The following is a 26,739-nucleotide window of genomic DNA, read 5'->3' as shown; positions in this document are numbered from 1 at the left end:
ACTCCACTCTTCTTTCCGCAGCTGTGTGAGGCCTCTGGCCTTATGGGCACAGGAACTGACTAGGGATGGGGCAGAAGGCAGAGTTCCCAATTAAGGTCACGTTCTCCTAACCTGGGAGAGATCACCCTACCAGGTTCTCATCTGGCTGGCTGGCCCTTGCCTGGGATAGTTCTGTTTTGCTCTCTCTCCCCGGGGGGAAACTAGAGGAGGTGGGCCCCTGCTGCTCCCAGAAGACGGGAAGCCATGCTGTGCCTTATGTAACCAATCAGAAAACAATCCTCTAGTCCAGCAGCTACACCAGGGCAAGAACTGGGGAGAAAAACCAGGGTTTAAAAACAAGCCAGCAGAGGACTGGTTGGTCATTTCCCTTCTCCCAGCCCCAGCCCCACGTATCTGCCTTAGAAGACAACCTGTCTCCTCTACTCCCAAGAAAGGCTGTGTTCTGAGGAGTTGGGTGGCAAGAAATAAAGGAGGTTCTCAGTTTACCTCTTTGGGATCTCTGTTTCCTTGGATATAAAGGTAAGATATGCACACCTGAACTGCCACCTTGTAGTGCAACTGTCTACTGATCATGGAAGTGGAAGCACTCGAAACTGAATCAAAGTGCCGTGCAGATGCTACATGACTCACCTCAACCAGGGGGAAGCCCTCCAGGCCAGGAAAGGGGTCTCTGGGAACATACCTCAAAGCTTAGGAGCTATAAAATAATTCCAAGCCCCCAGGGCCAACTGTCCAGGCTGACTAGGGAGAATTACCCACCCTCAATTCCTATTGTAACCAGTAATTACCAATTATTGTAATTACCAATAATACTCTGGGATTTTTAGCATCCCTTCAAATAACGTAATTTCAGATCTGAAAATTCCTCACACGTGGAAAAGAATATTACTTTTAATTTCTCTTTCACCAAGATATGTGCAACATAGGGAGGGGTTAACTTACCCACAATCACCAAGTGACCAGGCCAAGACGACAAGTGGTGTTCCTAATCCCTGGCTAAATCCCAGCCCAGGCGGTTCAACTGGTACCCAGGTAGCTTTAAATAACCCAGCTTCTCAGGTACTGATTCAGAGGTGTGGGGTCTGGGATTCTGCTCAGGTAAGGCAGAAAACCACACCTGTCTCAGGGCTTCTTCCCACGGGCACAGGGGCTGGTGGACCTGCTGCACAGGAAGGCCGGAGGAAGAAGTCCCAGCACAGTGAGGCCCAGGAAAGATGAGAAACCTTGCCAGCAACAGGTGGCTCACAGCTCAGCCCTGGCTCCTGAACACAGAAGAGATGATCAAAAATAGAAGCGCGGCAAGAGGCATCTGCCACGTGCATCGTGCCTCACGCAGCTGCCATAGCTTTGACCAGGAAAACACTTCTCATCCTGCTTTCGCCACAGATCCTCCTCTGCTGGGACTAGGCGGAGGTATGGCAGGTACAGGGGCAGCAGATGGAATAAGAATGAGAGCAGCTGAAAGCAGTATTCTCCTCTAGCTTGGCGAGGATGGAGAAGAGAGCTGCACCCCACGAAAGTCCGGGCAGGAGGCTGCGCTCAAGCCGTTCCTCCCAGGAGAGTAGTGGGCATCTGCTCAGTTACCAGAGGGAGATGATAACCCTTTTCTCTGGTCTAGATCTCAGGTTTGAGGCCCCACCCCAGGATCAGTCTCTTCTTCTCTGCCCACCTCATTCCCCAGGCCTTCCCTCCCCCATGCCTTTCAGGATCCTAATAAAATAACCAACAGTAGGGGGGAAAGGTAAACCTTTATTTGGAAAAGAGAGTTCAAATGACCATTTAAAACCCCCTTTCATTTCCAAAACAGAAAATAAGAAAACAAGGAAAAGATCATCTATCAAGCTCCTGCCCTCTGCCATCTTTAGCCATTTTTAAACTACGTTTCCTGGCAGAAAAAAACAGTGATGGGCCCTAGTCCTACAAACCAATAGGGCACTGTCTTGAGACCATCTCAGGAGATGCCCAGGGAGAGACAAACAGAGTGGATGGTGGAGTGTGGACAGATAGGCCTGGGGCTCAGACAGGCACATGCCCAGTACCCAGGAAACAATGTTTAAAAATATACATGAATAGATAAATTCCCCAGAACCCAGGCATGGAAAGCTTATAACCATGAACGCAGCAGCAGAATTATTCAAGCTGGGTCTTCGGCTCTCAAAAAAAAGAAAGGAGAAAACATTAACCTCTAGCTAACTGTCCCGAACTCCAGCCTCTCAGCTATATCCTCCAGTCCCATTCTGGAGGCCAAGTGGGCCAACAGCAAGTCAAGTCTGCAGGGCCAGCAGCTACACCCAGCGATGCAGGATTCAGGCATGCAGGTGACTCATGTGGGCAAGGGAGCACCCCCTGGAGGCCCCAGGGTGCTCCTGCACCAGGAGAGGGAAAGCAGAGGCCATGAGCCGCCTTGCCGGAGGTGGGGCACCGCCACCTCCAGTTTGCCCAGGGCCACCTTTCTGCTGAGAAGGTCTGGCCTGAGCTAAATACCAGGCTTTTCTAGTGGAAAAAAGGAAGGGGATGGGGGAGGCAGCAAAGAGTAAAAAGCAGTGGGAGGAGAGGACCAGAGAGCTGCAGCTTAGCTGTGCAGAGGGAAGGGAACAAGTCCCTGAGGTCTTGCGTCCCAGCTGAGGCAGCTGCAGAACCTGCCGGCTCTCTCCCCGCTGGGACTCCCGCCCTCGCTGCAGTCCTCCAGTGAGATAGGAGCTCCCTGACAGTTCTTCCTCCTCATGCTTAAAGAGTTTGGCACCTCAGTCCACTACCCCTGCCCACCGACCCCACACAAGGGTTCAAACTTTGGCCTCCCACAGGGCAGCCTGGGGAAAGGGATGAGCCCTGGAGGAAGCATGCCAGGCCTGTGGGGAGCTCTGGGTCAAGGGCATCCCTGAATCCACTGCTCCAGCTCGTGGGGCCCACTTGTTACCAGAGCCCGGACGATGAGGATGCTCTGGTTGGCAGGATGGACACCTAACGAAACACAGATGATGAAAGGAGAGACGGGCCCACGCTCCTGCCGCTGGCAGCCAGGTGCCCATGTGCCTGGCAGCACACAGCTACCCGGTCACGCCCTCCACCTGCCCCTAGGCTGACAGCCCCAGTGTGGAAAGTGGGCTAGTCAGAGACAGGCATGACTACGCAGAGCAGTCCCACCCCGAGAGGATGCACACACAACACACATCTCACGCGTGTGTGTCTGGCAAGAGGGCTGGGCCCAGGGGTCTCAGGCAGGGAGAAGGTCAGGTCAGAAGGCACCCCACCAAGAAACGGCCTGAATACAAATAACCAATGAGATCAATAGCTCCCGCAACCCTGGTAATTAAAAATCAAGGGGGAGCGCTGGATACATGGAAGGAAGGGGAACCCCCCCTTCTGCCTCTCCCAGGGCCACCCAGTATGTGGCACAGGTTTAGGAAGAGGCTGGGGCGGGGCAGGGACCACAGGCAGAGAATGTGGACAGGCCTGGAGGAAATCTAGCCATGGGAGAAAGGGAACGAGGAGGGGAGGGGAGGGGAGGGGACGTAAGTTTCTTGGAGCTAAGTTTCCAGAAGCATGGGATATTTCCACAGTCTCTGATCCAGGTGGCTCTTCTGGAAGAGAAGCTCTCTTCCCCTGGGAGACCGTCATAGGGCGGTGACTTCCATCTCGAAGCTGGCCAGTAGGCAGAGGTGGTCTGAAGAGCAGAAGGGGTTGGGTAAGCCATTGGCAGCCCAGAGGATCTCTTCAGAGAGGAGCGAGAGCCGGCCCAGGAGCTTGAGAGTTCCATCGTGACCAAGCCTGCGATCTGGAGCACAAAGCGGAGGCCGGTGGGTAAGGCAGCCTCAGCCAAGCTGCATGGGGTGGGGGGCCCCGTGGGAGCCACACCTCAGGAGGCTGCGTCTCCTAGGCGGCCCTATCCTCCCTCACCTCCTGCCGCCTCTGGCGGAGGGCTCATTTTCTCAGATATGCCATGATATGTCAATGAAAGAAGCCAGGTGGCTTCGGTGGGACTGCAGCAAACTAGAGTGCACGTCCAAGCCCAGCATTACAAGATCTTCTGATTTTCCAAGAGAAGGCGAAGTCCAGATTTGCTATGTAAAATTTGATTTCTCAACAGAAAATCCAAACATTTTAAAAGACATGCTTTAAACAAAACAGGCATGGGGCTGATAGACTGCTATACTGTGACTATTGTGAGAGGTGAGAAGACAGGAAATAGGGTTTCTAACCTAACCAAGTCCCTTACTAACCAGCTGCCACTGAACAAATCCAATAGAGCACTTCCTGGTGCTCTATTTTCATCTTTAAAACGGAGGGACGGGGCTTCCCTGGTGGCGCAGTGGTTGAGAGTCCGCCTGCCGATGCAGGGGACATGGGTTCGTGCCCCGGTCCGGGAAGATCCCACATGCCGCGGAGCGGCTAGGCCCATGAGCCATGGCCGCTGAGCCTGCGCTCCGCAACGGGAGAGGCCACAACAGTGAGAGGCCCGTGTACCGCAAAAAACAAAAAACAAAAAACAAAAAACGGAGGGATGGCTTGTTCTGCCCACATCTCTCTAATGCTACAAGGATAAAAGAGAAGGCGGGCAAATGGCCTAAGGGAAGTATGATGAGGATGACCAGTGTCAGGTGGGTATGAGATCTGCTCCTTTGCTGGTCAGGTCCCAGCAGCCCAAGCCATGTGATCAAATGCCTGACCTACCATCAGTTCCCAGGGACTCTTGGGGGTGGCTTCTAGGAATCCAGGATCCACCAAGCTTACCAGTTCTGTTCCCATTCTTGCAGGACTCAGCTGAGAAGAAGATGTAATCTACTGTCATTCCAAGACCCAAGGGCATTGTGGTGACCTCTGGGCGGCCATGCTGGGGCAGGAAATGAGTATATACCGAGGTCAGGTGGAGGCAGTGCTGGATGGTGCCTACAGTCCTTCGGGGATGGAGGGGAAGATGTCAGTCAACAAACATTACTGAACTTTTCCCAAGGTCACTTCTCTGTGGGTTTTATCAAGTTTTTTAAGGGATGATCCCAAATAACTCAACCTCAGCAAATGCCTTCCCATGCTAATTAAGAAGCTGAGAGTCTTAGCTAAAATTAGCCTAGAAACAGACACATTTATATACAGTCCTGCTGACATTTCTCACCCCCCACTCTCCTCTTGCTAGCTGGTGAAGTATACCTAATGTACCCTTGTCCATGGGTCAGCAAGCTCTTCTGTGAGGCCTTACTCCCAAAGGAAAAGGGCAGGGGCTTTGCATCTGCAAGAACCTAGGTGGGTCACCTCTGGCCTCTGCACACCAGTATGTTCCTCCATAAACTTAGCACACACAAGGGGGAGAGAGAGCTCAGCAAAATGTGTTCGCCCAAATCAGCCCCAGGAAAGCCAACAGGAATCTCTCTAATACACCTCGATGGGGCTGGAATGCAAGCAGAAGGGAACTGGAAGAAGATTACCTGGGGAAGTCAGGCTCAGGCTCAGGTATGTCTTCCTCAATGACAGGCTCGGCCCAGCCAGCAGGTCGCTCTGTAGAAGACCGGAGACAAAGGGTTTTATCAATCACAGACAGTGAAGCAGGGTTAGAACCTTGCACCCTGAAATCCCACTCAGATCCTTGACTGGATTGTTCCAGAAGGGAAAAGGGAAAGACAAAAGTTGAGGAGAGGAAGAAAACAATGGACCAAAGTCAAGAACCTCAGGAAGCAGACAGACAGAGGTCTCTAACACAGACATCTCTTCCCTGGCTCAGCAACTTCTTAAAAAATTTAAATTCATTCTTTAGGTAACACAGTCACATGGTACAAAAATCAAAATGTAGAGAAAAATATCAGTGAAAAGGCTCCCTCCCACTCTGGGACCTTGCCACTCAATTCCTCTCTCCGGAGGCAACCAATGTTAACAAATTCCTGGTGTATTCCTCCAGAGGTTTTCTATCACCCACCATCCATTGTGTGCATATATGTATCTGTGTATGTATGCGTATACATATGTATGCACACACACGTATCCATACTTATACACACCTATACATGTACACACACAGACAAAGAAAAAAGACACACATTACCAATATCAGGAGAGAAAGAAGGAATATTATTACAGATCTTACTGACATTAATAGGTATTATGAACTGAATGTTTGTCTCTCCCCAAAAAATGTTGAAATCTTAACCCCCAGTGTGATGGCATTAGGAGGTGAGGCCTTTAGGAGGTAATTTGGCCTTGAGGGTGAAGCCCTCATGAACAGGATTAATGCCCTTATAAAAGGGATCCCAGAGAGCTGTCCTTTCTGCCATGTATGGATGCAACAGTAAGCTGGCAATCAGCAACCCAGAGGAGGGTCCTCACTGAAAATGCACCATGCTGGCACCCTGACCTTGAACTTCCAGCCTCCAGAACTGTGAGAAATAAATTTCTGTTGTTTATAAACTACTCAGGCTGTAGTGTTTTGGTATAACAATCCAAACTAAGAAAAGGATAACAAGGATCAACAAAATTGACAAACCCTTAGCTAGACTGACCAAGAAAAAAAGAAAAAACTCAAATTACTAAAACCAGGAGTGAAAGAGGGGGCCATCACAACCAACCTTAAGAAATAAAAAAATTATAGGGATACAATAAACAATTGTATACCAACAAATTAGATGACTTAGGTAAAATGGACAAATTCCTAAAAAGACAAAAACTACACAAACTGACTCAAGAAAAAGAAGAAAATCTGAATAGTTCTATAACAATTAAAGAGACTGAATTAGCAATTTAAAAATTCTCACAAAAAGCCCAGGCTCAGATAGCTTTACTAGTGAATTCTGCTAAGCATTAAAAAAGTAATATGAATCCTTCACAAATACTTCCAAAATATAAAAGAGGGAACACTTCCCAACTCATGCTATGAGGTATTATTCTGATATCAAAACTAGACAAAAACATCACAAAGAATGAAAACTATAGACTAATATCGCCTATGAATGTAGATGCAAAATGCCTCAACAATTACAGTTCTGTGATTTATAAGAAATGTATATTTGGTCATTCAGATGACCAAATATATATTTCTCATATATAGTCAGTCTTCATAAACAGTCTTAGTCCACAGTTGCTGGTTCAAAGCTCCCCAAACCCTTAGAATTTCCTGAGTGTTGAGAGTGAGCAAGGTGCCTTTTGTTATGTTCATGAGGCAATTTTGGAAAATAGCTAAGGTTGGGGGCTGGTTGCCAATGGAACCAACCATGTGATCAGAGGAACTTTCAGTCCCACCCTATGACCTCTAGGGAGCGGAGAGAGGTTGGAGGTGGAATCAATCACCAATGACTAAGGATTTAATAAATCATGCCCATGTAATGAAGCCTTCATAAAACCCAAAAAGGACAGGGTTTGGAAAGCTTCCAGGTTGGTGAACTTATGGAGATTCGAGGGAGAATGGTGCACCCAGAGAGGGCGTGGAAGCTCCACATCCCTTCCTACATACCTTGCCCTATGCATCTCTTCTGTACAGCTGTTCCTGAGTTATATCCTTTTATAATAAACCGATGATCTAGCAAGTGAAATGTTTCTCTAAGTTCTGTGAACCACTCTAGCAAATTAATCTAACCCAAGGAAGGAGGGGATAGTGGGAACCTCTGATTTATAGCCAGTCGGTCAGAAGAAGCACAGGGAACAACCTGGTCTTTTGACAGGCACCTGAAGTGTTGGAGGGGTGGGTCTTGTAGAACTGAGCCCTTAAGCTGTGGAATCGGATGCTATCGCTGGGGAGACAGTGTCAGAATTGAGTTGAATTATTTGTTGGCGTTGGGGGAAACTCCTCCTCTCCCATGTTGGAAAACGAGTCTCAGAACAATATACTGGCAAACTAAATCCAGCAAAATAGAAAAATGACTATATACTATGACCAAATACGAGTTATCCTAAAAATGTAAGGTTGGTTTAACATCTGAAAATCAATTAATATAATACATCATATTAACAGAATACTGAAGAACAAAAACCACGTGATTATCTGAATAGTCACAGAAAAAATATCTGACAAAATCCACTCCTTTATGACCAAAAAACAAACCCACAACACTTAAAAAACTAGGAATAAAAGAGAACTTCCTCAATCTGGTGAAGGGAATCCACAAAACACAAACAAATAAAAAGCAAACAAAAAAACCTCATGGCTAACATCATACTCAATGCTGAAAGACTGAAAACTTTACCCCTAAGATCAGAAATAAGACAAGAATATTTGCTGTCACCACTCAACACTGTAATGAGAGTTCTAGCCAGGACAATTATGGAAGAAATAAAATGCATCCAAATTGGAATGGAAAAAAGTAATACTATTTCTATTTGCAAGGTGACATGATCTTATATATAGAAAATCCTAAGAAATGCACTAAAAAAACTATTAGAACTAATAAATGAGTTTGAGGGACTTCCCTGGTGGTGCAGTGGTTAAGAATCTGCCTGCCAATGCAGGGGACACGGGTTCGAGCCCTGGTCGGGGAAGATCCCACATGCTGCGAAGCAACTAAGCCCATGTGCCACAACTACTGAGCCTGCGCTCTACAGCCCGAGAGCTGCAACTACGGAGCCCACGTGCCGCAACTACTGAGCCCACGTGCCACAGGTACTGAGCCCACGAGCCACAACTACTAAAGCCCGTGCGCCTAGAGCCCCTGCTCCACACAAGAGAAGCCACCGCAATGAGAAGCCTGTGCACCACAACGAAGAGTAATCCCTGCTCATCACAACTAGAGAAAGCCCACGTGCAGCAATGGAGACCCAACGCAGCCAAAAATAAATAAATTTATTCATTTAAAAAAAATTGAGTTTGAAAGATTGCAAGATACAAGACTGATATACAAAAATTGCATCTCTATACACTAGCAATGAACAATCCAAAAATGAAATTCAGAAAATATTTCCATTTATAAAAGTAACAAAAGGAATTTTAAGTAGTTACAAATAAATTTTACAAAAGAAGTATAAGACACACTGAAAGCTATAAAACATGGAAAGAAATTAAAGATCTAAATAAATGGGAAAACTTCCATGTTCACTGATCGTAAGATAATACTGTTAAAATGGCAACACTTCCCAAACTGATCTACAGATCTGTAAATCCCTACCAAAATCCCAACTAACTTTTTTGCACAAATTGACGTGGTGATCCTAAAATCCACATAGAAATGTATAAGAGACCCAGAATAGCCAAAATAATCTTGAAAAACAACAATGAAGTTACAAGATTTACACTTCTCTATTTCAAACTTATACAAAGCTAAAATAATCAAGGCAGAGTGGTACCGGCATAAGGCTAGGCATATAGATGAATGGAGTAGAACTGAGAGTCCAGAAACCCATAGGTCCACTGTTGATTTTTTACAAGGGGAGGGGTAAAGGGAAAATAACTGCTAATGAATATGGGATTCCTTTTGGGGGTGATGAAAATGTTGTAAAATTATATTGTGATGATGGTTCCACAACTCTGAATATACTAAAAGCCACTGATTTGCACACTTTAAATGGGTGAATTTTATGGTATGTGAATTCCACCTCAATAAAGTTATTTTTAAAAAAAGGTAAGAGAATGTTACGGACAACTTCATGCCAATAAATTTGTTAATTTATATGAAATGAAATATTCCTACATTTTCCCTGTTAAATTGTTTTCTTTTTGTTGCTATTATAAATAGGGTCTTCTTAAAATTACATCTTATAACAAATATATCATTATTTTATTATATGAATACTATTGATTTCTGTACATTAATATTCTGCCCAGATACTTTCCAGAATTAATGCTAATAATAGTTGTTAGGTGATTCTCTTGGATAACCAGTTATATAACCATATTAACAGCAAGTAATAGTTTACCCTCTCCTTTCCATTGTTTACTTCTATTTTCTTGTCTATATTTCTATGTTCTATTTCTAATTCTGTGGCTGGTGTCTCTCACAGTTGAATGACAGTAGTCATCCCTATCTTGTTCCCCACTTTGACAGGAATGCTACTAGACTGTCTTCTTTAAGCAAGATGCTCATTTTTGGATTGAGATGAATGCTTTTGTTTTTTTTTCTTTTTCAGGCATCTGGCGGCTCCACGCCCCTTCCTCCATGGTGCACCAAAGCGCTGACTGACCAAGATAAATGTATTTTAAGGGTATAAGGAATTATCTATTTTTTCCTTAAGAAGGTTCTTTTTAAAAGAATCCGGAATAGATGTTGAATTTTAACAAACGTCTCTGACATCTACAGGATGACATGCATTTCTATTTTTTAATAGATTTCATATATTTATTAGCATGATAAATACATTAATAGATTTCCCAATACTGAACTACCTTCATATTTCTGATAAACTCTATTTGGGCGTAGTATATTGCTCTTGAAATGTGATGTTAGATTCTGTTTCCTGATCTTCTATGTACATTTTTTGCATCAATATTCATAAGTGGAGAATATAAGGTCTGTAGTTTTCTTTTCCTGTGTAACTGTTGTCAGGTGTTGGTGTCAAATACTTCTTTTGTAAAAATAACTTGGCCCCCTTCTGCTGTGCTCTTTAACAATTTAAACAGTAATGGAATTACAAGTTCTTTAAAGGTTTGATGATGTTCTCCTATCAACATGAACATGGTGTTTTTGTGGGACTGTATCTCTGAGAACTTTCACTATTTTTTCACCCTGTGGTAATCTATTTATGTTATGTCTCTCTTTCACAATCAGTTTTAGTAAATTACATTTTCTAAAATTAACATAGGCCATCTAAGTTTCCAATTTCTTTTGCACTCAGTTGAGAAAAGAACCCCCTTATAATCCTCTAAATTCTTCTGCATCTGAATACTTTTACTTGCTCCTCCCCTGCCCCCTTAAATAGGTTAGCTAATCTGACAGCTGTTTTTCACCCAAAAAACCGATTTTTAGAGCTTATTAGTCCTACTGTTTTTCTGTTCTCTAAATTATTTTCATTTTCATCTTCTGCTTTCTTTCAGCTTGTTCTCTTTTCTAACTTGGGGGATACTTAATTTACTTACTTTAATCTTTTCTTACCAATATAATTCTCTGATTCAAGATATTCTATATAATTCTATGAATTTTTCACTGAACGCTATTTTAGCTATATACCACAAATATATGGTATTTTCATTATTGTTATTTTCTACACACTGTGCAGTTTGTTTAAATTTCATCTTTGACCCAAAAGTTGTTTGAAATTTTTTAAATGTCCAGATGATAGCATTCTTTTAACTTCTATTTTTAATGCATGTGTGATCACGGAAAGTTGGCTATACTATTTCTACTGTTTGAAATTTACTGATTTTTTTTGTGGTAGTCTAATATATGGCCAATTCTCAGGAATTTCCTGTGGATATTTTAAAAGATGTCTTTGCTCTGCTTTCAGTGCTCAGAGTTTGATATGTATCCATCAGATTTACCATACAACATGTTATTTAAGTCTTCTATAGTCTCAGTTATTTTTTATCTACTTGAACTATTGTGAACTGAGAAAGATGAATTAAAATCTTCAACCATTAGTTATTTACTGACTATTATTCCTGTTAAATACTGCAGTTTCACTTTGTGATGACTGATGTGATGTTATTTGGAACATAAATGTTCCTAACACTAATATCTTCATTTTGAATCAGAAAAATCACAGTGACCAGCAGGATATTGAAAATGGTTTTCTCTTCAGCAAGAGGCAAGCTAATTTAGGCTTCTGAATCATGTAAGAGGTCAGGAATCAGAGGTACCATTACTCCAGAAAAGAGGTGGGAGGTGAAAATCAAAACTGGCACAATGAACTCACCAGTCAATTAGAACCATCCCTTACACAGAGCCATTATGTTTTCATGTCTCATTCCTAAATGTGAATGGACACCTGATGGAATCTTTGGGAACAAACAGTGGGGTAGGAAGAAACTAACTCTTAATTAAAAGAACCTTGGGGAAAAAAAAAAAAAAAAAAGAACCTTGGAAGGAACAGATGGAATATTAAAAATTATCATCCTCAGTAGTAGAAAGGCAATATTGCATTCATTAAAAAAAAAAAAACAAAAAACAATGGTATAAAAAAAGAAGGAACTTTTAAAAGGAGATTTGGAAATTAAAAATATAATGGCAGGGCTTCCCTGGTGGCACAGTGGTTGAGAATCTGCCTGCCAATGCAGGGGACACGGGTTCGAGCCCTGGTCTGGGAAGGTCCCACATGCCACGGAGCAACTAGGCCCCTGAGCCACACTACTGAGCCTGCGCGTCTGGAGCTTGTGCTCTGCAACGAGAGGCCGCAACAGTGAGAGGCCCGCGCACCGCAACTAGAGAAAGCCCTCGCACAGAAATGAAGACCCAACACAGCCAAAAATAAATATATATATATATAAAATGGCAGAAATTTAAAATCACTAGAAAGAATGAACAAGCTGAGAGCATCTCACAGATGGTAGATTCTAATATCCAATTAACAGTAATTCCAAAAAGAGAAAGCAGAAGATAGGAAATTATTGAAGAAATATTACCAGCAAAATTATGTGATTCGAAATAATTAGTTTCCATTTGAAAGGGCCGTGGAGTATACAAAATAATGAATGAAACCAACACCCTGAGTAGGGTAAACCATCATGAGATTTCAGAAATCAAGGGATTAGAGATAAGAACCAGAAAGTCTCAGAGAGGCAACATACGTGATATACAAAGAAAGGATCAAGAATCAAAATGGCAGCAGACTTCTCATTAGCAATGCTGGAACCTGCAAGACAATGGACTGATTTCCAAACTAGACATTTACACTTGGCAAATTTTCATATTAGTGTGAGGATAAAAAAAATCAAGTCTTTTTTTAGTACATGAAAAGAAAAACAAAAAAGAAAGAAAGAAAACTGCTTCTCTCAACACCAGGTTCTACCCATGCAGCACTATGTACAAACGGCACTGCTCCAGCAGTTCCATGGGACTCAAGGCCTCTGCCTGTCCCACCAGGCCACATGAGCACATGGGCCACAACTGCCTCTACCTGAGCTGCAACATCTTCCTGGACCATTCAGCACTGGCAGCAGCCAAGCAAGTAAGTTCTTCTGCAAGTGTACTTGGGAAGAGGATAATAAGTTGTGCAGGGATGGGCCAGTGGAGGAGCTGGATTCAGAACTTTCCTGGTTCAAAAACTGATCAGACAGCCTTTCCTCTGTGGCCATCTGGTCAGTTTGTTAATAATAGTTTATGGAAGTCATTTATTAGCAACTGTTTTTTCCTAGAATGCACTTAATTGGGCACATGGTTTATTTTTACATGTTAAAAGACCTGAAGCTCTGGAGATAAATGGAAATGTGCAAGTGCTCATGAAAAAGAAAACAGAGTAACCCCTTTCAGTGTCTTTAAGAACCATACTGGAAAGAATAAACCACTAATAATTAAAAATATTTACAAGAGGGGGACTTAAAATTTAGATTCCCATCTTATGAATTATTCCTTCACAAAGGGAGTTGGGGAGAGTGAGAATCACAATTTTTTTTTATTATACAACTTGTGTGATGTAGAACACTCCAGCACAATGCAACGTCAACTTGTTGGAAAGTTAGACCATCACTCCCCAGCACTGTAGCTACTTTGGCAATTCAGATGCTTCCCATTAAAGTCAGTGTCACAGTCAACTTGGCAAGTTTGAATGTCTACAGTTGAGTTGGATGACTCTGGTATTGGACTGGAAATATTATTTGTTAGCACATCTAAACAAATCCTCTAGAAAAAAAGATCACACACTATGATCTCCTTGTACTGCACCTGAAGTCTTTCTACTCATGGTCTAAAACTGGTGGTAGGTTTTTAGATTTGGAGTCCTTAAAAGAGATTCATCAGGACCCTATTCGGCCCTGGGTGGGGATACTAAACAAACGGAAGGGTACGTTCACAGTATGTGGAGGATGGGTGTGTTTACCCAAATTTAATCTCAATTTTGAAAATACTGCTATTATTGGGTACTGTTAGTGAACTGGATATTTTCCCCCATATAATGATTCTACTTACAAAGTGATTGTCAGTGTATTTTAAAGGTTCTTATTTTGTTATTAAATTGAAATGCTTATTTTATGTTTCAAGTACAGTACTGATTTTTTTTAAATAACCTATTCTTAACATGGAATTACCTATGTGGGATCCTACTACCGTTTAACTTTAGGATTTTGTATTCTTTTTTTTTTTTTGGCGGTACGTGGGCCTGTCACTGTTGTGGCCTCTCCTGTTGCGGGACGCGCAGGCTCAGCGGCCATGGCTCACGGGCCCAGCCGCTCCGCAGCATGTGAGATCTTCCCAGACCAGGGCACGAACCCCTGTCCCCTGCATCAGCAGGCGGACTCTCAACCACTGTGCCACCAGGGAAGCCCAGGATTTTGTATTCTTAAAACATTGAGCTACTGCTTCCCTGCCTGAGCCCAAGTGATCCAAGCACTTATCCCAGTTCCTAGCACACGCCAGTCGCTCTATGCATGGTGGCCACCACTATTATTATTGCTATCACCACAGCTGTAATAATACACTAGCTTTGCAATTAAAAAAAAACAACAAAAATAAACCAAGCCATTGAAATGTTCACTGCTCTTTGCAAAATGCCAATTCAAGTTAAATTCCTTCAAGAAAAAAATGAATTCATTGCTTACCACCAGTCCTTTTACTATAGTTTTTTCAGTCATTGCTTGGTTGTCTTAAGTTTCTTGGTTGTCTAGCAGTTTCTTCATGAAAGGCTTTGGGTTGAGTATAAAATTTTTGACCATACCGTCTTTCTTTGAAACCTTGCTCTCCTGTGTTCCAGAGTCGAACGTTAATGTTAAGAAATCTGAAGCCTACCTGATTATTTTTACCTTTAAAAATAGCCCAATTTTTTTGGTTCTGCCCAAACGATTCTTTTATCTTTGACTTCTGTTAACTTCACTAAGATGTCTTACTGTTGACTCTCCTATGTCATTTTTTACTGAGACATGGTATATCCTTCTCAATGTGGAGTCAGATCTCTTGATTTTGGGAAAATCTTCCCTGAACCATACCTTTAAATATTCCCTTTGTGCTATTATACTGGATTTCTTCTTTGTGAACTCGAACTATGTGTATGTTGAATCTCTTTAACTTCCACTACTGTTATTTTCTTTCTAGTGCTTTTTATCCTTCCTGGCCTCTGCCTCTTGCCTTGTTTTCAGCAGTGCCTATTCTCTCTTGGACTGCTTCTAATTTTGTATTCATTATGTGATTCTTAAATTTTTTATTCCACTTTTTTCCTGAGCTCTGCAGTTTACATTTCATCTACTGATGTCTTGCCATGTGCTTGAACTTATTTTATAAAAGCAATTATTTTATTTTTGCACTCTTATGTTATAAAGACAATTGCTTAATTTTTTTTTATTCATGGGAAAATAATCATAATGTTTATATGCTCCATGGCAACAATTTTTATCTTCGAAGTATTCTTTATCTGCCTTTTACTTTTCCTGCTCTTCCACCTCTTTTTCTTATAGTATTTTAGTACAGATCTCACGCTGGCTCCTTTTGGGCAGCCCAGCTTGGAATTAGTTGAGGTTTTTATGTACAAGCTATTGGTACAAAGCTTATACAAGCGAAGACCTGGGTACGCATTCCAAGTAACAGGCATCTTTCCTTATGACGCAGGGTTGTGTGTGAGTCCTGTTCACCTTTACTTCCCCCTAGCCAAAAGAAATATGCAGTTTAAGTGTTACACCTCCCCCCACCACTTAAACAGACTGCTTCGTGCAAATTTGGCTTGATTCCTTGATCTGTCTTTCCTCTACTGCCTCTTTGGACCAAAAGAGGTTCAGACAATATCCTTTCACAACCTGTGCATCTTATTCTTGTTGATGAAACAAGGGATTTTGACTTCGTGCCTCGGGGTACGCTCCTCACCTTGGAGAAAGGCACACTGCTGGTTCTTCTGGAGATCCATATGGCCCCACAGACCAGTCTCTCCATACCTGCTCCAGCACCCCTGCATGACCTCCAGTGCTTCTTGCAACCATTCCACCTGTGCTGTGGTTCATGATTTCAAATATCTTCAGGTCTCCTAGCTTTCTCAAAGATGGAGTTTGCATTTCTCCTTTTCATTCTCCTTGTTGCTTTGGAGTGTTTTCAGAGACAAGCAGGGGAGAACATCAAGCATACTCTGCTACTTACAATCGGGAAGTTCTCAGTAGGAGTAACTTGTTGTCACACCCAGGAGTACTGTCACCTTATGATTTTCAAAGCCATCAAGTGTATTTTCTCTCTTAAACATGCTGTATACATGCTAGTTATTAGAAACTTAATACTAAAAAGCTTGTGGCTTACTCAAGGTCTCAGAGCTAGTTAGAACCCAGGTCTCTTGATTCCTGGTCCATGTTCTGAACACATTGCACATGGCCGGTGAACTCCACTGACCTTCCTCCTAAGCATACTTATTACCAGAAGCTGATCTCTAAGAATTATACCTAGAAAAGACTAAGAAACCACATAACTGACAAATATCAGAGGTGCAGAGGAAAGAGGGCCAAGCTTAGTTGGAACAAGTTAGGGAACAAGCTTAGTTCCCATTACCTGGCTTAGTATCTGTCACTCCTTCCATAAGAACCAGTCCTACAGGTCGCTGACAGGCGATGCTGCAGAAGCGGAAACGTAGCAGGAAGTCTCGGCTATACTTACGTTTCTCTGTAAACCAGGAAAAGCCATACAGTGAAAGACAGGAAGAGGAGCCACATGCTGAGACTTCCTTAATACCAAGAAGTTTACAAGTAGGGACACAGAGGAAGTCTGGCTCTGAAGACAAGGAGATTTTCCAATGGCTATGATTTAAAGTTGTCCATTTCACTGGGTGACCATGAGGAGGACAATGAAAAAAACAAAGGAACGTGCTAAGAGAATTGAGGGAATTACACTTTCTCTTGTCACTGAGGTGCCAGCTTTCTCCCAAAATGGGCATGGAGGGACAACCAACCAAGAATGTGGCATGTGCTCACCTGATCTCTTGGGGTGACAGGAGGTGACATACTGACAGCAATCAGTGATGCCCAGGGAGCTGGGCCATAGTGGGGCCTGCAGCTTCCTCTGATAAAGCTGATGGGAGAAGTCTTCCTGTCCAGATACCTACAAGGAAAGAGCAGATGGGAATAAGGAATCTGAGATGGAAAAAGGAAATAGCCCATGTTTTGGGACATGCAGACAAACATACACACACACACACACACACACACACACACACACACACACACACAGTCACATACTAGGTACGTAACACAAGCAAAACACATAAGTCTCAGGGGAAAGTTAAAAATAAGGAGCTATTTAAAACCATTATTTTATTTTTTTTACTAGAAACACTGAAATATCTATGAGACAGGAATAAGGGGTTAAGAGAGTGAGGTATGTGAGTCAAAGAGAACAGAACTATATGAACATATGGTCCCCTAAATTTCAGCTCAGAAAAATCTACACTACTCTGCCCAGGGAATGTCAACTTTCAGGGGCTTTAATTTGCAGTGGGAAAAGGTTTATCCTGATCTTTGGATCTTCTGGATCAAAGTCTAGCATCTTAAGCCTATTAGTGGGAAACCACGGGGTCAAACCAAATGGGAAATTCACCAAAGCACTTTACCGTATCTACGTCACCATCCTCGGTCAAAGCCAATGAGCAGCCTGGGAACGGACAGAACGTAGTAGGGGAAACATTCGGCAACATCAGTCATCTGCGTATCTCCAACGTGTGTAGCAAAACCCCCTTTATTTCATTTAACAACAACAAATATTTGAATGCCAACTATGTGCAAAACACTAGCTAAGTGCTGGGGAGAGAGCAGTGACAGACACAATCTCTCTGCCCCTCGAGGACACACATTTTCAGAATGCCATCAGAAGTAAAACACACCTTCAATTTAATGGCCATTTACTAACTGTGTGACTTTGGGCAAGTTAGTTAACTCTCTTGGGTTCAACATGCTCTACTATTGAATGGGATAATAATACCACATACAATTAAGAATCCTGGTAACCATAACTACTACCAGTTACGACTGCTTCCTTTGAAGCAGAAACTGGAAAACACTGTGTGCATTATTTTATGTAATCCACCAAAGAAAACCCTCTGAAGTAGGTCCCATTATATCCCCAGTGTATGACGAGGCAAATGGGGCTTACGGAAGTGAAGTAACTTGCCCAAGGTGGCAGAGCAGGCATCTGAACGCAGGACTATCTGGCTTCAAGATGGTGCTCTTAATCACTATGCTTAACGGCAGCTGTCACGTGGTAGGCACTTAGTAAATTCTTCTTCCCATGCCCTGAGCCCCTTGATAACAGCAGCTTCCTGGCAGGATAATGCCTTTCTCTGCGCATGTAGCAACCAGGACATCGCTGGCACTTGAGTAACCTCATTAAAATAAAAGCCCAAAGTGCTCAACAATAATTCAGTCATTTTATGTCTTTTCTCTCCTGTGCCTTGCCAAAAGTTAAGCAACAAATTGGATCAGCAGGGGCAAAAGAGAGGAACAAGGAGATTAAGTGACATGTAAAGAAATCAGCACAAGCTGAGTGCTCCTCAGTAGGGCTAAATAAACTACAATAAAACTATAAGATACTTAGGTTATAAACATTCAGCAGTTAAAAGGAATGAGACAGACACATATGTACATTGTTGAGTGAAAAAAAAACAAGCTACAAAATGAAATATACATAATATAGCCCATTTATAAACACACACAGTACATTATATACCAGCTGTTAGAAGCAATCACAGCATAGTATCGGAGGGCAAGAGCTCTGGGGCCAGACTACCTGGTTACAAATCCTGGCTCCACCACTCACTACCTGCAAAAACTAGAGTAAGCAAATTGCCTAACTTCTCTACACCTTAGCTTTTTCATTTATAAAATGGAAGGAATGACAGAAATTGTGAAAATTAATGAGTTAACACATGTAAAGTGCTTAAAATAGCACCTGGCACACAGTAAGTGCTTAATAAATGTAGATTATAATTACATCATCACAACAGCTTAGATACTACTGCAAATGCATAGAAAATGACCTGGAGGAACACCACCAAACACTGAACAGTTATTACTTGACTCTAAGTGGAGACGTGGGAAATGTAGGTAATAAAAGGGGCTTTGGTCTTATTTTAAAATGTCTGAATCCTTAAAGGGATGCACTTGTGTACTTACATGCACTTACATATATACTTATGTACTTGTAAATTAAACATAATGATAAAAACTGAAAGGATTCCAATATACCAAAGGCACTCACGAGCTCCTAACTTCCAGGCTTGGGTACCAGATATCAATAGAACAAGAAAAAGCCAGAGGAAGCCAGAACAGGTGTAACTGAGGTCCCTGCCACAGAAGCAACACCAGATGCCAACACCAAAATCTCTCCCTAAGCCAACCCCACAGCGGCCTCTCCCATTTCACCTTCCAGGCCGGCATCCCATGGTACTGGAGTTCTCCATCCCTGATGAAGTTGTAAAGAGGTGAATCAGGGACAGAATTCAGGTCCCCACACAAGATGATGGGGCAGTGGCTGCCATCTGACAACCTGGCCACCTTGTCCACTTCAGCCAAGAAAATGGCCATCTGGGCTAGCTTGACATCGCCCCGACGTGGGTTGTACAGGACGTGAGTATTTGCCACACATAAGGGGGCCACTGAGACTTGCCCCAGGCCTTCTGGGACTAGTGGCTGCAGCAGCAACACTAAGCCCACATTGTCCCGATTGAGGAGCTCCAAGCCAGGCCGAAAGTACTCCACAGGGCTGGCGCAGAGCAGACGGAATCGCGTGGGCTTGTAGCAGACAGCACAGCCATCTGTCTTACACCCGGTCCTCCTCTTGTAGAAACAGGTAAAGCCTGCAAGGAACACCCCACCAAGGAGATGGGTCAGAGTCCTTGAAGATGGGTTAGGGTCCCTCTACCCAGTGGCAGTAGCCCAGGCATGGGTGCCTAATGCACTGCTCCTGCAGTTCAATAAGGGGAGTCCTTGCCCTTGCCAATTCCTTGGTTCTGCAGAGGCTCCCTTACAGTTGTAACCACATGACTGAGTGGCTAGAAGGGGAAGAAGGGACAGAAGGGTATGAAGCAATAACCTGACAGGAAAAGCATGGACTCTAGGGTCAGACAAGCTGGAGTCCAGGCTCCACAACCTATGAGCTTCATATTTATAGCTTTGTGACCTTGAGCTAGTCACACAAATTTTCTGAACCTCAGTTTCCGCACTGTAAAATGGGGATAATGATATTCAGCCTCTCAGGGTTGGTTACTTCAAGGATTAAATGGAAATATATGTCAGAATTGCTTTAAAACTTCAGGACTCTCCTCACCCACACAAAGAAGCTAGCTCACAGATGAGACTGAGGGTTTACTGAGATGAAAGAAAGATACAGTGCATTCAGGAGAGAGCAGACAGGGCTGCAGGAAGAAAGACTGGCAAACGTGCCAGGGAGCGGCATTACCCATCATTCTCAGAGAGGGCTCCAGCTGCTGCCAGTAATGGTCTTCCTGGACTTCCTGGAGACACAAGATCTGGGAAATGACAAGGAATCCAATCACTCCAGAGTAATGGAGGGCCCTGGAGTACGACTCCCACCCCAGGAGCAGGCACTGAAGCCACATGGGAAGCTGCTGTGGGTCTCAGGCTGGGTCACACTGAAACTTCCCCTGGTGCTGACTCTTCCCTGATAGCCACTACCAGCAACAACAGGCCCAGAGTTAAGCTGAGATCAGATACATGCGCTGGATCTTCCTGCTCCTTGAATCCCTCACGTCTCCCTGCCTGCACAAAGGTGCTAGAAAGTGTGCACCCACGGACAGTCTTCTTAGCATCTGCCCCAAACTCATTACACCAGGCAGGCAAGCGCCAGTCCTAGGCAGGAGGCCAATCATATGAACAGCTGTGGGGTTCAATTCATTTTCTAAGAGCATTGGGACAGCCAGGGTCCAGGGCAAATGCAGGATGGCACATCTCCCCATCTTCACTCACATCGGGGTCCCAGTGCTGGAATTCCTGCATGAGGTTCGCAAAGCGGTAGTTCCAGCTGAGGATGTCTGGATGGCAATGCAGATAGAGCTCTGAGCTCTGCTGCATCAGGTCCTGAGCCAGGATGTTATAGGACATCAGAGTGAACTGGAACTGAGGGCCATCCCCCGCCTCCAGGCCCTGAGCATCTGGCTGAGTGGAGAAATCCTCCCATTCTCGCCACAAGATTTCTGCAAAGGTGTCGGGAAGAAGAGGTCCATGGTAAGTCCATGTTATTCACAGGGCCCACCATCTCCACTCCTGACTCCATGATACTGCGACGAGTTCCTTTTTTCATTTTCCCTGTCATTCATCCCTTTCTGTGGTGATTTGAACAACACTCTAAGGACATTCTCAGACGAGACAATAAACTCCACAAAGCCTAAGATAATCTTGGCCTGTTCATCACTGTATCCCTAGTACCTAGCATAATACCTGGCACCTAGTACAAGTTCACTAAATATGGCCAACAATTTCTCACTTCTGATAAATCCATGGGTCTCTGGGGAATCACTCAGATGAATGTGCTTAACAGTCATCTGAGATTAAAGACATTTCTAGAGTAATCTCAGCCTTGGGTGTTTTCTGACCTCTAAACCTGAAAATGCCTACAGAGCCAGAAACCATAATGTGTCTCCCATGTGCCCTCGAGCAGGGAGCTGCAGAGTGGAGTTCAAACCTATGTGAGCCACAGCACTCGCTCTCCAAAGTCTAATGGAAGCCTGACATATAACACAGATAAAAATGGAGTCATCCTGGTCGAGGCAGAGAGTGGAGCCCTGAGCGCTCTCCACCGCTACCCCAGGTCACCTCCAGAGAACCAATAATGTAGAGAATCAGAGCTATGGTCTGCTTTCAGTTCTGCCACTACCTAGCTATGTGACTTTAGGCATGTCCTGCTACCTCTCTGTGCCGTGATCACTTCATCTGAAAGGCCACGGGGCTGGATGAAATGCTCTCTAAGGCCCCTCTGGATCTGCCACTGCAGGAGTCTCAGAAAAACACAATGCAGCAGCAGAGCTCCACACAAGAGAACTTTAGCAGTGACTGTGTGCACATCCGAGACAACCTGCTGCCCCGGCTCACCCAGCCGGTTGTCAGACTCACCATGATATGGGATTTCCACTGGGGGAGGCTGCAACTGCCCCAGGCCCTCAAAGGACCAGATGGGAGCCTCTTCCTGGGGCACAGGCTCCGGTGCTATGCTCCAGGCCACAACTGCGGGGTCCTCCTCCCACTGCTCTGCAGCCAGGGCACCCACTGGGAGGACAGCACAGTCTGCATACTGGGGGCCAGTCTGCACCGGGACTTCTGCCCACATTGGGTCCTCGACCTCTGGCAGTGGCTCCTCTCCTAGCACCTCAGGGAAAGACTCCTCCAGGTTCTCTGCTGCCCACAGGTCACTCAGCTGCCTGCTGGACCACTTGTCTTCTGAAGCAGCATCCTGTTCTCCAGGATTATCCATCAGGTGCGCCAGGCTGCTCTCGGCTACTCCCTTATCTACAAGCAGACCCTCGCTCACAGTTGAGAGTGCCTGGCTTGACCCTTCTTCTTGCCACTGCTGCAGCAGGCCCTCACACTCCTCCTGGTCGGGGCCCCGAGGGGCCATGGCAAAGTCGCCGTCTACCTGGGGGGACGAGCTCTTCGCCAGGAAGGCATTTTTTCGACATGTGAAGAAAGCATCTAAGAAGAAAGCCAAGATACCATGTTATAAGATGACAGCATCACCCAACCCATGCTCTTCTCCCAACTTCTAGTAAGTCTCATACAAGCAAGAATCATGTTCACCTTGCTCATCACTGTACCATCACTGAGCCTGCCCATTTTAGTGCCTGGAACATCCTCATCATCAGAGCAAAGTGCTTACTATGTGCCAGGCACTGTTTTAAATGCTCTACAAGTATCAACTAATTCATATAGTAGGGATCTGATAAATATTCATGTGTGAATGAAAGAATGGCTATCCCGCATAATCTAGGACAGAGATGGTCACATACAACCACACTCCTTTTATCTGGAGGTTAAGATTCCTATTAACGTCAACTCTCTGGTTCTAAGAGCCGCATTACACTGGAACCAGCACTTGACCATGAGTCAGAACTGTGGGTTATGGCCTAGCACTGAAATTAACAAAGCTATGTGACCTTGGACAATGGCCCTAGTGAGATGGACTCACTCTTGACTGTAAAATGAGGACAAGGGAAGTTTGAACTAGATAATTCCCAAGAGCTTTTCTAGTTCTATAAATCCACTAATCTATGAATGCATTCTAAAAGAAAAAGGCCTAAAGTAGACAAAAAGGGTGTCTCAAAATCTGTACAATCTCTCTCTTAGCAAAGGCCCTGGGTCCTCTTCTCAAATCTATTTATTCTACTCATAAATCTTCACAGACTTCATTATCATCTTTCCCATTCCATAGTACTCTAGCGGCTGTAAATCGGAAGGTGCCAACAACTGACAGCAAGAGACAGCTGCCACCTCTCTGCTACGGCAGCCACCGTGACAGCCAACAGGCAAAAAGCAGGTGGGAAAAACTATAAAACTGGAGCCCCCAAAATCCAAGCACAGTATTTTGGTGCAAACAAAACCTCCGCCCACCAACACACACTAAGTCACTTATTTTTAGCATAGGACAAGTGACATGTATGATGATGACCCTCAATCACCAGAGATTTATTTTATCAGCTCTTTTTTTAAAAGGCAAGAAAAACTTCAAAATGGTTCAAACGTTGAAAGACACTATCTTATTTAGGGTCTATGTGGATTTACGTCCCTCAAACTCGTGGTTTTTCAACCAGGGGTGATTTTGCCCTCAGGGAACATTTCTGCATTGTCTGGAGACAGTGGTCGTCACAACTGTGGGGATGCTACACTGGCATCTAGTGGTTATAGGATGAAGATACTGCTGAATATCCTAACAGTGCAAGAGACACCTCCACAACGAACTACCCAGGCCCAGACGTCAACAGTACTGAGATTGGGAAACCCTGCTCTAAACCCATGGGCTGGGTTGCTGGCCTTAGACTCAGGAACTTATTAATTCCCTGCCCTTTGAAACATCCTCTATGTGTATCGCATGGCAGAAGTTCTTTGATTTATATGTGTGAGGTTATTAGTTTTCAAACTCAGCAGGTTTTGGTTGGTGGTGGTGGTTTGTTTTTCAGCAGCAGAATTCTTTTATTAAAAGAAAATCTGTAGAAACCAAATGTACAAATACAAATGGGACTACTTTAATAGCTGTGTGCAAGTGGGTGGGGGGAGGCGGCCCTTCCTCTGACATACCTAAAACTCTGACTACTGGTCTAGAAACCTCTGGACTAGTATATGTCACTATGGCTGCCATTATGGACACTGGCAGAGCTCCAGAAATGACAGCAACATGGTTAGAAGAATATGCCTTAGTTCTCTGAAAACAATGACTTCTGTGGAGTTCCTCATTTCTGAGAAGTATGTACACACAAGACATTCCCAAACTGAGTGCCTACTGCATTCTGGGCAGTATGCTAGCACTAGATACAGTGAGCAAAACAGACATGGCCCTGCCCTCCTGGAGCCCGCATTCTAGTGGCAGATACAAACATACACATACATACATTAAATGTTTTATATGAAATATATAGGAACAGAAATTACAAACACACACACACATATTGTGTAAAGTTCCAGAAAGGAAAAGCACAGAATGCACACAGTTGGACATCTTATTTCTAAAAGTCCTTCTTGGTCTGTCCTGCCCCCTAAAATGCCAGAGAAAAGTCTGGGGGTTCTGTGGGATCTCCCAGAGTAACTGATGGTCTCATAAGAGCCCAGGAGTGGGGAGCGCAGGCAGATCATGGCAAAGTTAAACAATAACTCTTCTCTAAGTACCCGCTGGGCACTGCCTCCACCCCACCACATCTCTAAACGCACGGGACATTGCTTCAAAGTCGAAGTTTCAATGTGCCTCTGGATTCTGAGCATCCGTTTTTTCAACCAGACTCCGCTGAGAGGCGGCTGGGAAACGTGAGTGTGGAGTTGACCCAGGGGAAAAACAGGTACGTCTAGGTCTTCAGTCCACAGATCCGCCCCCAGGGCCGACTGGCCCCTGTCCACAGAGAATTCGGACATTAGCCTAGGCCCCGAGCGGCCAACCCTCCCCGACCCCCAGGGCAGTGACTCAGCGGGACCGGAACCTCTCCGCAACCCCGGGGCCAGAGAAGGGCAGCTCTGGCCCCTCCCCAAGCCGCCTCACGTTAACTGTGGCCCGACACCTCCAGGTCACAGGGGTGAGGAGGGGCCCGCCCACGACGCTCGCCGGCCAGGCCCGGGCCTCGTTTAGTCCAGGACAGGCACGGCGGGGCCGAGGGCCGCCTCCCCACACCTTGGCACTGCCGGGGGAAAGTGGTCGTGAGGCCGCCCGCGACGCACGCCGCCCCAGGCCCCGCGGGGCCCCGCCGAGGCACGCCCGGGCCTGGCACCCGCCCGTCAGGACACAGGGCCGGTACCTGAGAGGGCGCGGAAAAGGCGCGCGGCCGGCAGCAGCAGGTAACACAGGCACGACGCGATCATGGCCGGCCGCCTGCGCCCGCTCCCGCGCCCGCTCCAGTGCCCGCCTCCCTTCCTCGCCGCCGCCCGCCAGGTCGCCCTCCGTTCGGCCCCGCCCCCGCCCCCGGCTCGCCCCACCCCCGGCTCCGCCCCCGGGACGGCTCACATGGTACCACTGAGCTTCAACAACAACTTTATTAGGAGCTCAGGGCCAAGCGGGCGCCCGCTGGGCGGGGAAGCCAGTTCCCAAGGCAACGGAGCATATGGGCCGGGCCTGGCTCTCAGCTGCGGCAGAAGCGCCGGGATTTGAAATTAAACCCCTCCTGGAGGCACCATAGTATTATTTAAAGTCCACCGTTTTATTCCCGCTTCTGCCGCCTCACTACGGCTCCACCTTGGGTCCACCACATAACGTCTCCGCCCCTCAGTTCCCTCATCTGTAAAATGAGGTGCTGGACCTTGTCTAAGGCCTCACCCAGCTCTGACTTCTATGATCTTGACCGGCTTAGCCCAGACTGGAGAGAGCCAGCTCTTTCCCATTTTTCTCCTTTTCCTAACTCTCTTCCCCAGCTCAGATTTAGGTCAAACATTGAGTCCACACCTTGCTTCAGCACATAAGATTTTATCTCCTCATCCTGTTCCAAATGGGCCCTTTTTCCCCTAATCTGGAAAAAAGGGGTGTCCCATTGATAAGGGGGCCAAGAAGGGGAGGGGGTGAACCCTCCACAAGGGCAACGGGACCAAGTCTGGTTGGTTGGTTGGCTTTCCTTGAGGTATCTCTTCTCTCCAGTGTCTATGACAGTGTCAGGCACATAGTAGAGACCAAATAAACCTTTGTTGACTGAACAAAATATATGTCACTAAAAGAAGGCCAGTTCTTCCATCAGCTCTGTGCTACCCAGACCTCTTTAATTCTCTCCTTCCCTTTCCCACTCTCAATCTTCTGCCGCTGTAAAGAAGGAGGGACCACTTAATACTCCCAGTTTCAGTACCCAGTGTATGAGCTGTGTGATTTCCAATTTGTGGCTGGAGCCTCGGTTGTTCGGGGAAGCCCTCTGTGGAGTCACCAGATCTGGGACCATCTGGATACATCATAACACTGAAAGGCGGAAAGGAGGAAGAAGGAGAGAGTCAGTATTGTGGCCTTCCCACTCTGTCCCCTTAGCTCTAGAGGCAGTGTATGCCTTCAGGCAACAGCGCTCTTGCCCTTGCCAGAGATGAGGCAGAGGCTCCAGGGGCAATCT

General features: G+C 45.2%; 2 protein-coding genes across 3 annotated transcripts in view; one reads left to right on the top strand and one right to left on the bottom strand.

Annotated features, from left to right (window-relative positions):
- Positions 1 to 1,735: 1,735 nt before the first annotated feature.
- Positions 1,736 to 25,651, bottom strand: ANGEL1 (angel homolog 1). 2 transcript variants are annotated; one of them, XM_079912862.1, is made up of 10 exons: positions 25,456 to 25,651; positions 22,079 to 22,654; positions 20,936 to 21,162; positions 20,409 to 20,478; positions 19,373 to 19,806; positions 16,931 to 17,057; positions 16,512 to 16,622; positions 5,421 to 5,490; positions 4,732 to 4,895; positions 1,736 to 3,775 (listed from the first exon to the last, which is right to left on the bottom strand). In XM_079912862.1, exons 1-10 carry the CDS (start codon positions 25,517 to 25,519, stop codon positions 3,615 to 3,617), a joined length of 2,004 nt encoding a protein of 667 aa, XP_079768988.1. In that variant the 5' UTR covers positions 25,520 to 25,651; the 3' UTR covers positions 1,736 to 3,614. The 2 variants fall into 2 exon arrangements, with proteins under 2 accessions (XP_079768988.1, XP_079768989.1); XM_079912863.1 differs by lacking the exon at positions 16,512 to 16,622.
- The window catches only part of LRRC74A (leucine rich repeat containing 74A), a gene marked incomplete at both ends in the record, with an annotated part of 90,750 nt that continues 89,528 nt past the window's right edge, over positions 25,518 to 26,739 (top strand). The window contains 1 exon segment of the mRNA XM_079913559.1: positions 25,518 to 25,664. Coding sequence (XP_079769685.1) covers positions 25,518 to 25,664 — 147 coding nt within the window.

The sequence above is a fragment of the Stenella coeruleoalba genome, assembly GCF_951394435.1.
Source record: "Stenella coeruleoalba genome assembly, chromosome: 2".
Lineage (NCBI taxonomy): Eukaryota > Metazoa > Chordata > Mammalia > Artiodactyla > Delphinidae > Stenella > Stenella coeruleoalba.
This window is presented reverse-complemented; position numbering and strand designations above follow the sequence as displayed.

Bases quoted from the DNA above. Each gene is read 5' to 3' on its own strand.
- ANGEL1 (XM_079912862.1), bottom strand. From the start codon at position 25,519: ATGATCGCGTCGTGCCTGTGTTACCTGCTGCTGCCGGCCGCGCGCCTT. The intron at 21,163-22,078 runs GTGAGTCTGACA...ACACCTTTGCAG, and splicing joins AGTGGAAATCCCATATCATG to AAATCTTGTGGCGAGAATGG. The intron at 3,776-4,731 runs GTAAGCTTGGTG...TTTGTGCTCCAG, and splicing joins CAAGAATGGGAACAGAACTG to ATCGCAGGCTTGGTCACGAT.